This window comes from Protomyctophum bolini, assembly GCF_963924005.1.
Source record: "Protomyctophum bolini genome assembly, chromosome: 24".
Lineage (NCBI taxonomy): Eukaryota > Metazoa > Chordata > Actinopteri > Myctophiformes > Myctophidae > Protomyctophum > Protomyctophum bolini.
The window spans coordinates 24,647,820-24,662,304 of record NC_137885.1 but is presented as its reverse complement, the minus strand read 5'-3'; the positions used below and the strand labels follow the sequence as shown (position 1 = coordinate 24,662,304).

At 45.0% G+C, this 14,485-nt stretch overlaps 1 protein-coding gene across 2 annotated transcripts in view; it reads right to left on the bottom strand.

Annotated features, from left to right (window-relative positions):
- The window catches only part of ptgfrnb (prostaglandin F2 receptor inhibitor b), a 77,302-nt gene extending 63,019 nt beyond the window's left edge, over positions 1-14,283 (bottom strand). Inside the window, exons 1-2 of one of the 2 annotated variants that reach the window (XM_080758787.1) lie at positions 13,959-14,283; positions 491-603 (exon numbers count right to left, since the gene is read on the bottom strand). In XM_080758787.1, coding sequence (XP_080614913.1) covers positions 491-603; positions 13,959-14,028 — 183 coding nt within the window. In that variant the 5' untranslated portion in view covers positions 14,029-14,283. The remainder of the gene's footprint in view (positions 1-490; positions 604-13,958) is intronic. The other variant, XM_080758788.1, reaches the window with a different exon arrangement.
- Between the last annotated feature and the right edge of the window lie 202 nt (positions 14,284-14,485).

The window sequence follows — 14,485 nt, the reverse complement described above, 5'->3', positions numbered from 1 at the left end:
ACAGTGTATAAAAATTGAACTCAAAACATTCACTCTCACATGCATACTCGTGTGCGCGCACGTACACACACACACACACACACACACACACACACACACAGAGAACCCCCTCCCTCCCCCTCCCCATCCTATTCACAGAACAATCAACCCACAACACCTCAATTACAATATCACCGGGTCAGTAAGTCTTTCAGGTCTAATATTAGGTCTGTCCAGTTTTTCCTTCTTTTTAAATATTTTCTTTCACGTTGTTATAATGATCATTATACTCGGGGCAATAACAGAGTTCCGTTTTAATGAATGTGGAATGCAGGATGTCATTTACACACAAATGTGAGGGATTTGACTCATTTTTTTAAATAGTTTATTTACAACCAAAAATACTCTCACACACTTGCCAGTGTGCCAGTGATCACCCTCCTTTGTGCCAATGTTGGCACTGGTGCCTAAGGTTGCCTACCCCTGCTGTACTGTACTACTCATACTGTACCTGTTCTCGGGGACCCTCGTACTCGCTGACGTCACAGCGGATGGACACGGACTGACCCTGAACCCTGATCAGAGGACCAGGAGACACCTTGACCACCCTGGAGAGAGAGACACCTGGAGACACAGAGAGAGAGAGAGAGACAGAGTTTAAACTCAACTGAAAGAATTCCGTCGGTTTTCCAAAAAAACGCGTCCAGCCTGCAAGGACCATAAGGGCCGTTTCTCTCAGGAATGGCCGACACAAAACACACGCACACACGCACGCACGCACGGACGCACGCACGCACGCACACACGCACGCAGGCACGCGCGCACGTTGCACCTTTCTCTCTCACATACCACAGTTTGGAGAATAGAATAGTTGTTCTTTTTTTAACTTTAGCCCACATAAAGACTCAGACGGCGTGTCTTTGACCCGGTGGTCCACACCATTCATCATAAAGCTCTGGTCAGCGCACACAGCAGCACCGTCCAGGGAGGTGACCACAGGTAGGAAACTAACCGAGTACATTTACTTTACTTACCTACCGTACTTTAACCCATTTAGACCCGAGGACGTCAGACGTCTACAAACGTCATCTAAATCGTCGTGTTCAATCAATTATTCAATCAGAGCAAACAAAGGCATGAACAATATTAGTATGCCTCTTCTACAAAAATAAAAGTTACAAGTTCGTTACAACTCGGCTGCAGCCTGTCACACGTGACCAGCTGTCATTCTCAGGACAATCTGGCGAGACCATGGGGGCAAGACGGGCAGTGTCGGTAGGCCAATCAGAGGCAGGCGGGGCAGTGTCGGTAGGCCAATCAGAGGCAGGCGGGGCAGTGTTGGTAGGCCAATCAGAGGCAGGCGGGGCGGTGTCGGTAGGCCAATCAGAATCATGCTCGGACCAGAGTGTAGAGTAGGAGAGTAGCGACACGCTTTGATCTCGCCGCAAAGCGGGGTGCCTATTGGGCTATAGTTCCAGACATTGCTCCTATGGCTGGAACTATCCCAGTGAGATAGAATGAGCACTTCCACATTCCATTGTTACAATGGGAGTCAACGCTAGTGTCACCACTCTCTTACTAGATTACTCATGCTCGGACGTAGAATAGATTCACTCCTATCTGTCATCTAACAGCCTGGGGGTCTGCTCTCACACTAACTTCAGCAAAAGTGATGATTGGTTAATGTCGTAGGGCAAGATTCCAGGATAATAAGAGACAATTGGACACACACACACACACACACACACACACACACACACACACACACACACACACACACACACACACACACACACACACACACACACACACACACACACACAGTGTGCAGCCCGCTCACCAGGCATACCGGTAACAATGGCAAAATGCAGATGACAGCGACAGCATTCATCTTGGAAACACAAAACATTATTCTGAAGTTGTGTCGATAATGGAGGCTAAAAAGGTAAAATGCAAATTGTGTTTGGAGGACAGAAAGGATTGTCCACAGCGATAAAGAGCCATGCCAATCTATTAAAGCAGCTTAACAAAGCACTTTCTCTTTCTGTGTCACAGAACAATAGTTCTTTTTTTTCTGTTGTTATCCCACGATTGTGCAACCCATCTTTTCACCCAGTGTCAATTATCTAATGTAATCCTGGGCGCTACACCTCCTCTGCCAACCTGGGGGGACAGCGGACTGACCTCATGCTTTCTTCTATGCATGAGGAGTCCAAGCTGCTCCTTTACACCTGACAGGGGGGAGTTTCCCTGGTTGGACGTAGCGCGTGGAAGGAACACATTATTCCGACCAGTTCCTTTCCCCTGGCCAGGGGGAGGTAGTATAGAGACTAGGATTACTGCATGTTTTTTTGACACGGGGAGAACATGTGAGGGTACCTACCCTAGGGGACACGGGGAGAACATGTGAGGGTACCTAGGGCACTGATGACGCGGAGAAGAGAGCACACCCCTAGCGCCCACAGCGTCCCCAGCGGGAATCGAACCCAGGACCTTCTAGCTGTGAGGCGACAGCACTACCGACTGTGCCACTGCGGCCCCTGTAACTAGTGATTTTTTAATAATTTATTGTAACTAGTAAAGAAATTAGTTACATCTGTCAGCATGTCTCTACTGCACACGCACGCACACGCACACACACTCTGACAGCACGTCTCTGTTGGGCCTGTTACGACGAGCAGAGAGGAATGGCTGACACACACACACACACACACACACACACACACGCACGTTGCAACATGTCTCGGTGTGTGCATGGCATGCATGCTTTGGCGAGAATGTGGGGATTCTCGTTCAAAAAATGAAATTAGGGGCCATAACTTTGTCCTTTGGCTCACAGCCACACACACACACACACACACACACACACACTTGCCATTTATGCTTATTCTAAGCGAACATGGTGTAGTTTTCTTGTCAAAAATAGTAGTTGCCTAGCTGTTGCTGTGTTTTGTAAGCAACTAAACTTCATAAACAAGCCCCCAAAAAACACAACCCATGCAAACAAGCCAAGGCCAAAACAAAAAAGAAGCTTATAATAATAATAATCAGACATGCAACGCTGAGCTGATGACTTGTAATAATAATAATAATAATAATAAAAGTATTACTAAAAAGCATCGCTGGGGCTTTCGTCAGGGAATATTATCAGTATAATAATCTGGGAATACATTTCTTACCAAGAATGTTCTTCACCAATGTGTTTGTAAAGGTGTCTACTAACATATCCCACATTGGTTTCTATTCAACCACCCTAGGGGAATTTTTGACAGCTGCTGAAAGTTGGGGTACCATCAACAACCAATAGAAGGCAAAAATTTCAAAATTTCATTAAGCTTTAAGTAGCTTTATGTGACGTGTCAAACTAGGTGGTTTTCATCATTCTGAATCCATTCCAAGCATTAGTTTTGCACGGAAGACACTCCTTGGACTATAAAAACGGCCATAGACACTTGCCCAAATGTGCCCAAATGTGCCGACCTCATCACATTTGTGATGACGGCTATGGCCTTTTTAAGCCCAAGGACAAGGAGTGTTTTTCGTGCAAAACTAATGTTTGGAATGGATTCAGAATCATGAAATCCCCCTAGTTTGACCACTAGTTTGACCATAGCCAATTGCCCAAATATACTGACTTAATCACATTTGTGATGACGGCTATGGCCGTTTTTAGCCCAAGGAGTGTTTTTCGTGCAAAACTAATGCTTGGAATGGATTCAGAATGATGAAAACCCCCCTAGCTTGACATGTCACATGCATAATAAGCATAATGAAATTTAGAACATTTAGCCTTATATTGGTTGTTGATGGTACCCCAACTTTCAGCAGCTGTCAAACATTCCCCTAGGGTGGTTGAATAGAAACAAATGTGGGATATGTTAGTAGAAACCTTTACAAACACATTGGTGAATACATTTCTTGGTAAGAAATGTATTCCCAGACTGTATTAAACCCCCCCCCCCCCGACTACATACAGGGCCTCCACTAAAACACTGTTTTCCTCCTGTGTGACTGAGGCACATACCACCCCCACCCCTCCCCCACCTCACCATGGGGGCTATCGTCTGCAGACTTCTAGCTAGCCATTACACCCCCCCCCCCCCCCTACACACACACACACACACACACACACACACACACAGCCGCAGGCTGCATACCTAAGGAGGGGAGACACTCCATGCATGCCCGGTCGCAGCCAAGGCTGACTACAGCAAATATTTGACGGTCTGGTAATGTGTGTATTCCAACAACATGGCAACCCGCACAATTTAACCTCGCACAAAGGCCGACATGTTATTGGTTCTTCAGGGTCGACATCACACAAAAGGCTGACGTGTTATTGGTTCTTCAGGGTCGACATCACACAAAGGCTGACGTGTTATTGGTTGGTTCTTCAGGGGCCGTTCAATGTAGACGCATTTTTCCCACACTTTGTATCTAGTCTAGAGGGCATGACATCATCATCATACCCGGAAGTTATGCGGGAACGCCTACTGTAGTACCGAGGAAAAAAAACCCACTTCCTGTCCTTGATTGACAGTCCATAGTTACGTCCAATGAGAAAAGTCCTATCTGATTGACAGCCCCATACGTCCAATCAGAAAAGCAGTGTTGGCAAGTAACTTATTATTACTTTTTTCCAGTAATATGTAACTTAACTAGTTACATATTTGAGTAATAATATTACATTTACTTTTTTCCAAAAGCAATATTATTACTATTTTCACGAGCCTTGATGGAACTGTGGGTTTGAGTGTTTATTTATAATGGTAGACTGGATAGGGGTCAAGTTGTTCTAGATCTAGACTCTAGAGCGGATACGGAAACGATGCACACTCGTCGGTGCGTACAGTATGTGTGAAGTATCGGATGCAGAAGGGAGGGCCTTAAACCGTCCGGAACACGGAACAACAACCTAAACTAGTGTGTGTAACTCGTTAGACTGCACTGTTAGAGAGAAGAGACGTAAACAAACTAAGCATGGAGGAGGTGGAGGAGACAGAAACACCGGCACAACAAAGAGTTATAACATTCAATACTTGGAAGTATTCGCATTATTTTGAGTATATGTCCGCGATCAAGACGAGATGAACATTATTGTCCGCTGCAAGTTGTGCAAGCTATATTCCACGTCGAAGAAATATACTTCTAATCTACCGGTATGTGTACAAATGGATCCATCATCATGTGTACACTATACAGTAGACTTTTTAGAGTTAAATAAACACTGCAGAATAGGGGAGGGGGGACTGCTAATGTTGAAAATGCAAAGTAAGACTTTTGGGGACAAAATAATATGCAATTACTGGGGGCGAGAGAAAAAAGTAATAAGTAAAGTAATAACTAGTTACTTTTCTCAGGGAGTAATAAGTAGTGTAACTTTATTTCTTTGTTTAAGTAATAGTATATTAGTGTTAAAGTAATATTTTGCCAACACTGGAGAAAAGTCCTATCTGATTGACAGCCCATACATACATGACAGCGTCATGCATCGAGAGATTGTGAGCTTGTAGATCGGCGTTTAATTTAGATAGCAATTGCATTTCGTACAGATATTTTACTGTTAGACGGATGTTAGTCTCTCTGTTTACGTATGATTCTTGATGAATATTTCGATGTATTTGATGTATGTGTTGTACTTGATTACTGTAAAAATCGCTCTGGATTAAGAGCGTCTGATAAATGCCTATTGTGTGTGTGTGTGTGTGTGTGTGTGTGTGTGTGTGTGTGTGTGTGTGCGTGCGTGCATGTGTGTGTGTGCTTGTTACACAACATAAGATAACCCAGGAATAAACTCACTACGTGCCAAATTGTGTGATGTTGGTGCTTTGTGAGCGACAGTGTGTGGGTGTGTGTGTGTGTGTGTGTGTGTGTGCGCGTGCATGCGTGTGTGCGTGCATGCGTGTGTGCGTGCCTGCGTGCCTGAGAGACGTTGATTATGGGCTAAAAATAATAATAATAATCCTAAAATCCTAAAAACAGTTGTTTAGGAGAGCTGTAGACACGTTGTTTAAACAGACAGAGAGAGAGAGAGAGAGAGAGAGAGAGAGAGAGAGAGAGAGAGAGAGAGAGAGAGAGAGAGACAGAGAGAGAGAGACAGAGACAGAGACAGAGACAGAGACAGAGACCAAGACAGAGAGAGAGAGAGAGATTCCAGTGTTCAAACAGGAAGACATGTTGACAACATGTTCACTCTATATGGTCGTCGGTCATGTGATCATCAGTATAGTATACTAATTTAAGACCACACACACACACACACACACACACACACACACACACACACACACACACACTTTTATCACGATACGTGTGAGCAGTGGTGTCATGCTCGTAGAACACAGTACCACGGTGTGGTACAATTGTGACGTGCACGTGCTGCAGGTACGGAACAGTGCACGTGTGTGCATGCACGCTCGAACCCCCACCTCGATCACCACTCACTCACCAGACGTTCCAAGACGCACCAGTCTAGGTTTCCTGGCGGTTTGCGCTCCCCCCATTCCCACACCGTGTCAAGTACCGTGCCCAATTCAAATGCTACTTTGCATAACAACAGCTTTAACCGTTTATACCTGCACGTATACGGTAAGCATGCACGCTTACCGCAGTAGGCTATGGCTCCAGTAGGCTATACTGCTACTGCTGTGTGGTGTTCTGCACACAAGAAGAATGCCTCCTCCTCCATCAAAGAACAGATTCATCTGTCCAAAGCCAACGTTTTAGTTTCGTTAGTGTGCAGTAACTAAGTCTACTTTTGTGTTTGTGTCTAAAACTCTCACACACCGAGTGCCACGCTACGGGCTTGTAGGTCTGCTATTTTTGAAAAATCACGAAAATGCGGCACAAACATATTCTTTCAGAGCGAACGTTTTCAACTCAAATCTTTGCTTCTATCCTGGCCAATACAGAATTCATTCCATGTTTATAGTACCTCATCTGACCTCATCAAACCCTGTAGACTCAACACAACGCCCCCGCTGCCACCCTTAGATCTCCATATTGAGCTGACCTGTTCTAACATTCCATATGTTGATCTGACCTCATCAAACCCTGTACACTCAAGACACGCTCCATATTTGGCCAGTACAGAATTCATTCCATATGTTGATCTGAGCCCCAGCAGTCTGATGTCACCCAGGCGGATGCTCGCTTCTCGCCCTCAGGCGTCTTACTGGTATAACTCATATCAGTGGTTCCCAAAGTGGGGTCTGTGGACCCCCAGGGGTCCTTGAGGGAGTTCCAGGAGATCCCTTAGGGTTCTGTAACTCTGAGAGTTAAACTAACCTTGATTTTACAATATATACATTGGGGGTCCCAGAGATAGAAATGGGGGACCGTAGCCTAATGCAGGTCAAACTGGGGGTCCTTGAAATTTAAATGGTTGAGAGTCACTGCTAGAGCCGTAAAAATCTTCTCTAATGGGGGTCCTTGGGGACCTAATGGGGGTAGATTTTGTAACGGTGGGTCTAATTAGTGTCAATTTGGGGGTCCTTGACGATGAAGTTTGGGAACAGCTGGCTTATACAATCAGGGAGGTTGTATGGGGTCTCGAGACATTCCGACGGTGTCAAAGGTCATCATCAGCTAGACACATGATCTGACACAGAATTTCACCTCACGGTCAAGATTACATTTCTCCCCTGAGCAAGCAAGCAACTGAAGCAAGCAGGGTGGCTCTACTAGCTCAGTGGTGTAAAAAAAACATGCCAGCACGCCACACAGGAAACAGTGTTCAAATCCGGAGTGGAAGTCAAGTGGAAAGTCACAGCTGTCGCGTGCGTGCGTGCGTGCGTGCGTAGGCAGGCTCAGAGCCATATAGTTGAGAGAGTTACAACATTGAGGGGGCAGAAAACCAAGCGCTCGAGCGCTGTTCATGCAGCCTGGATGGAGATCAAGCTGGAATTGGAAATGCATCGTTTTCAACGTGCAAATATCAGCTATTTTAGGCAATGTGTGCAACATGACAACTGTTTTAAAGTATTGCACAGTGACAACTAAAGTCTCTGTAATGTTTATGCTGTACTATTACTAAAAGAACGATCTAAAATTAAAGGGATTTAAGGTCATTAAAGCTGGGCTGTTGCCCTGAGTCCAGTGATTCAGATTTTACGGGGTGGCCAGTTCTAAGAATCTGATCTCAGGTCAGAATGGGCTAATAGGAGTCAGTGTGTCAGCGCAGATCAGCTCATGCTACATCATGGGTTTGTCCGGTTGGAACTAAAGTGTGGCTCCACTCCACACCACGCCTCTATACGCTCATTAGTCCATTCCGCGCTAATGCCCCGATTGTCGCGTGTTGTCGAAAATAGCCCGATCTGCAAGCGGCTAACAGTATGTGGCGGCACGGACGCGAGACGACGGCCAATTCAAAGGCCTAAAGTGTAAATTGTTAATGTTATATAAACTGAAGAATATGTTGTTGGGGGTAAGATTTTGTCCAACAATTCCATGCTGTGTTGATGTTGGTACCAGTAGGAGAGACAACATGATGTTGGTACCAGTAGGAGAGACAACATGATGTTGGTACCAGTAGGAGAGACAACATGATGTTGGTACCATTAGGAGAGACAACATGATGTTGGTACCAGTAGGAGAGATAACATGATGTTGGTACCATTAGGAGAGACAACATGATGTTGGTACCAGTAGGAGAGACAACATGATGTTGGTACCATTAGGAGAGACAACATGATGTTGGTACCAGTAGGAGAGACAACATGATGTTGGTACCAGTAGGATAGACAACATGATGTTGGTACCAGTAGGAGAGACAACATGATGTTGGTACCATTAGGAGAGACAACATGATGTTGGTACCAGTAGGAGAGACAACATGATGTTGGTACCATTAGGAGAGACAACATGATGTTGGTACCAGTAGGAGAGATAACATGATGTTGGTACCAGTAGGAGAGACAACATGATGTTGGTACCAGTAGGAGAGACAACATGATGTTGGTACCATTAGGAGAGACAACATGATGTTGGTACCAGTAGGAGAGACAACATGATGTTGGTACCAGTAGGAGAGACAACATGATGTTGGTACCAGTAGGAGAGACAACATGATGTTGGTACCATTAGGAGAGATAACATGATGTTGGTACCAGTAGGAGAGACAACATGATGTTGGTACCAGTAGGAGAGACAACATGATGTTGGTACCAGTAGGAGAGACAACATGATGTTGGTACCAGTAGGAGAGACAACATGATGTTGGTACCATTAGGAGAGATAACATGATGTTGGTACCATTAGGAGAGACAACATGATGTTGGTACCATTAGGAGAGACAACATGATGTTGGTACCATTAGGAGAGACAACATGATGTTGGTACCATTAGGAGAGACAACATGATGTTGGTACCATTAGGAGAGATAACATGATGTTGGTACCATTAGGAGAGACAACATGATGTTGGTACCATTAGGAGAGACAACATGATGTTGGTACCATTAGGAGAGACAACATGATGTTGGTACCATTAGGAGAGACAACATGGTGTTGGTACCATTAGGAGAGACAACATGATGTTGGTACCATTAGGAGAGACAACATGATGTTGGTACCATTAGGAGAGACAACATGGTGTTGGTACCATTAGGAGAGACAACATGATGTTGGTACCATTAGGAGAGACAACATGCTGTTGGTACCAGTAGGAGAGACAACATGATGTTGGTACCATTAGGAGAGACAAGATGATGTTGGTACCAGTAGGAGAGACAACATGATGTTAGTACCATTAGGAGAGACAACATGATGTTCGTACCAGTAGGAGAGACAACATGATGTTGGTACCAGTAGGAGAGACAACATGATGTTGGTACCAGTAGGAGAGACAACATGATGTTGGTACCAGTAGGAGAGACAACATGATGTTCGTACCATTAGGAGAGACAACATGATGTTGGTACCAGTAGGAGAGACAACATGATGTTGGTACCATTAGGAGAGACAACATGATGTTCGTACCATTAGGAGAGACAACATGATGTTGGTACCATTAGGAGAGACAACATGATGTTGGTACCATTAGGAGAGATAACATGATGTTGGTACCAGTAGGAGAGACAACATGATGTTGGTACCATTAGGAGAGACAACAGGCAGACGTTGATCAAAATAACAATTATTCTACATTCTCTAATTGTGTGTAGACTTCTTGTAAATTAAGTAATGCAGATGTTTGACCATAATTTAACTCATAGAATAATTATATAACCAAGACAATATACAATTCATATAACTGGCAATAAATACCAGGATAAATACAAATCATCATAAAAAAGGAAAATGTCTCGAAGTCTAACGATGATAACAACGACACCCAAAACAGATTGCAATGATGGAACTGTTGCAGGCCTCGGGGGGTCCGTTTGGTTAACTGCTTATCAACTTATTTAGCCGGGGGGGGGGGGGGGGGGGAGGGGAGGGGAGGCCCTCGAGGACCCCTGCCATATGGAGAAGCAATGCAGGGCAACTCAGCAGCGGTCCCCAAGCATTTTGTCATGATGAGGACCCCCAAGGACACATTTAGCTATACAAGCGGTGGTTTTCAACCAGTGGTCGATGGAGAGTTGGTTAGTGGACCCTTCTTAAATAAGGACATATATTACTTCATTTACAAGAACTCTACACAATTAGAGAATGTAGAAGAATTGTTGATCAACGTTTGCCTGTTTTCTCTCCTAATGGTACCAACATCAATACAGCATGGAGATGTGGAGAAAATCCTATTAAATATTCTTTAGTTTTGGGAGAGGCTAAATGTCATCAAATGGTGGTCCGTGGCTCAAATGGGTCTGGGAGGCTAAATGTCATTAACCCATTTAGGCCTGACGTCGGAATAAAAAACAACTTTTAAATCATGACAATTTTCTGAAAGATTTTTCAAAAATAGCAGACCTACAAGCTCGTAAATGTCATCAAATGGTGGTCCGTGGCTCAAATGGGTCTGAGAGGCTAAATGTCATCAAATGGTGGTCCGTGGCTCAGATGGGTCTGAGAGGCTAAATGTCATCAAATGGTGGTCCGTGGCTCAAATGGGTCTGAGAGGCTAAATGTCATCAAACGGTGGTCCGTGGCTCAAATGGGTCTGAGAGGCTAAATGTCATCAAACGGTGGTCCGTGGCTCAAATGCCCAATACATAAACAACGGACCTTGATGTGAAAAGGGGCTGAAAACCAGTGTTCTACATAAAAGCCAGAGACAGAGAAAGCTGTGATGTGAACAGCAGAACAGTCACAGGGCTCTACTCATGCATTCTCTGTTCTAGTCAGTGAGAGAACAATAGCTCCAAATTAAACTCTGACCCCATCTACGACCCCCTGGCTAGTTTGACACTATCATATCACTTCCATCAACCCCGCCCCAACTCCCCCCCCCCCCAACACACACACACACACACCCCCACCATCACGCACTTCTTTAGCATTTCCTCTGAATGACTCTCATGATTGTCCATCTGTTGTAGCCTGCCCTTCTTCCTTTATGACTCAGTGACACACACGTGCTCGCGCTCTCACGCGTGCACGGCTGCACACACACACACACACACACACACACACACACACACACACACACACACACACACACACACACACACACACACACACACACACACACACACACACAGTCACCTGGGCAAGGTAGCGTACAGGAAGTTAGCTACAGTGTTGGGCGTCACTGTGAAACTCAGCTAACTGTACGACAAACTCATTTTCATCAAATTCATTCAGTCAGCCTCCGTCACTCACAGCACACTAGAACCAACCAGAGCCATCTAACAGAAGAGTTACGTCACTCACAGCACACTAGAACCAACCAGAGCCATCTAACAGAAGAGTTACGTCACTCACAGCACACTAGAACCAACCAGAGCCATCTAACAGAAGAGTTACGTCACTCACAGCACACTAGAACCAACCAGAGCCATCTAACAGAAGAGTTACGTCACTCACAGCACACTAGAACCAACCAGAGCCATCTAACAGAAGAGTTACGTCACTCACAGCACACTAGAACCAACCAGAGCCATCTAACAGAAGAGTTAGGACATTGAGGGGGAAGAAACCGAGAGCTCGAGCGCTGTTCATGCAGCCTGGATGGAGAGAAACAAGCTGGAGTTGGAAATAAATTGTTTTCAACCAGGGGCGACACAAATAAGAGCCATTTTAGGCATGTGTGCAACACGACAACTGTTTTTGTACAGTAACAACTAAAGTCTCTTTAATGTTCGTGTTGTACTATTACTACAAAACAATGTAAAATAAAGGGATTTAAGATCATTAAAGCTGGGCTGTTGCCCTGAGTCCAGTGCATTTATGCCTACCTCCGGTCCAGGACTTGTCCCAGTTGGTTGTCCCCATTCTTAGAAGTCTATGTAAGTGAACGCAGTTTGCGTAACTCTTGTCTATATATCTAGGGCTCTGGTACCAACATACTGTAGTTTATTTATTACCAACAGTTTGTCTCTGGAAATAAACAAATGAACCGCGTCGGTCAGAAAGCAGTGTTACAGCCTCGTCTCCTACAACCAGTGGTTCCCAAAGTGGGGTCCGGGGACCCCCAGGGGGTCCTTGAGGGAGTTCCAGGAGGGTACCCAGCTAAATGATAGTTAGGAACCAAATGGACCCTTATGGGTTTGTAACTCAGAGAGTGTACAAATGGAACCAAATGGGGTCCCAGAGATAGAAATGCCATTACATGGGGGGCCCGTAGCCTAATGCAGGTCACTGCTAGAGCCGCACAGATCTTCTCTTGTGGGGGTCCCTGGCATATCTTTTCAAATGGGGGTCCACAGGGCTAATGAGTATCATTGTGGGGGTCCTAGACATGAAACCATGCAGTGTCCTATACACTCATTGATCCCCGTGTGAAAAAAAAACCCAGAAACCAGTTCAGTAGAATACCTAACAGACCAGAACCAACACTCTCTCTCTCATATATATAGACCTACATAGTATACACACACGCCGGCTAGAGTGTCTCTCACATCATGGGCTACATAGTAGCCACATTCTATGTGGACACATACTCACTCACAGAATACTGTAGCCTACATTATATCGATAATCTATCCACTGTCTGACACAGTGTCTACAGTATGGCAGAGCCAGGGAGACACTGTACTGTCTGGCGCACACAGGCTACATGTGTGGAATGAATGCTACATAGTATCCATGATGTACTAGGTGGAATGATACATAGTATCCATGATGTACTAGGTGGAATGATACATAGTATCCATGATGTACTAGGTGGAATGATACATAGTATCCATGATGTACTAGGTGGAATGATACATAGTATCCATGATGTACTAGGTGGAATGATACATAGTATCCATGATGTACTAGGTGGAATGATACATAGTATCCATGATGTACTAGGTGGGATGATACATAGTATCCATGATGTACTAGGTGGAATGATACATAGTATCCATGATGTACTAGGTGGAATGATACATAGTATCCATGATGTACTAGGTGGGATGATACATAGTATCCATGATGTACTAGGTGGAATGATACATAGTATCCATGATGTACTAGGTGGAATGATACATAGTATCCAGATAGGTGGATACACAGTGATCATATCGGCAGCAGACCTGTCTTGATTGGATCACAGACAGACAGACAGACAGACAGACAGACAGCTGCCATTATTATTAGATTGATTTGATCAAGTCAAATGTATGTAACGCCAGTCAGTCAGTCATACAGACACAGACACACAACCTCAAATGCTTACACTATCCACTAATACAGCCTATATTATATTTAGACTCTCGTGTAAATGTAATCATTTATTTATCGATTCTGCCATAACAAATACACCTAAACGAGAGTCTAAATCTAAACACACAGATATCTGATCACATCTGGCTGCTTTTCGGCGCGACATTCATTCCGCCTAAAACACCATGAATGAGTCCAACAAACAGCGTTGAGAGAAAGACTTACCGACGGTGGCGAGGAGCAGCAGCAGTGTGTTGGTGTTCAGGATGTGATCCATGTTGATGTTTAGCTTCATTACATCCAAGAGAAAACACTCTTTATTCTGTAGAATAAACCCAATCCTCCCTGAGAGCAAACCCTCTCCGTCTGCTCCACCGGCAGCACCCCGTTTTTATGATAGAGAGAGGTGTGTGTAGAGTCACTGAAGTCCTCTCTCTCTCTCTCTCTCTTTCTCTCACAGTCTCCGTGGTGTGGTGTGTGTGTCGGACAATCTTTTCCACACACACACACACGGTGTCCCCCCTTCAATCCGTGCGTGGCGTGCACCCGGCCGGCGACCCGGCGTTAATCGACGTGTGTGTAGCCTATGTGGCGTGCACGTGTGTGCGTGTAGTAGCCCACTACGTGGTTCTTCTGTGAAGAAAATTAACCGAGGTGGCTTAGATCTGGTGTGAGCCTCGATCCGTTTACACTGAGAGAGTGCCGTGGTGGAAAGCCTGGTGAGGCGAGGTTACTGAGACAGAGAGAGAGAG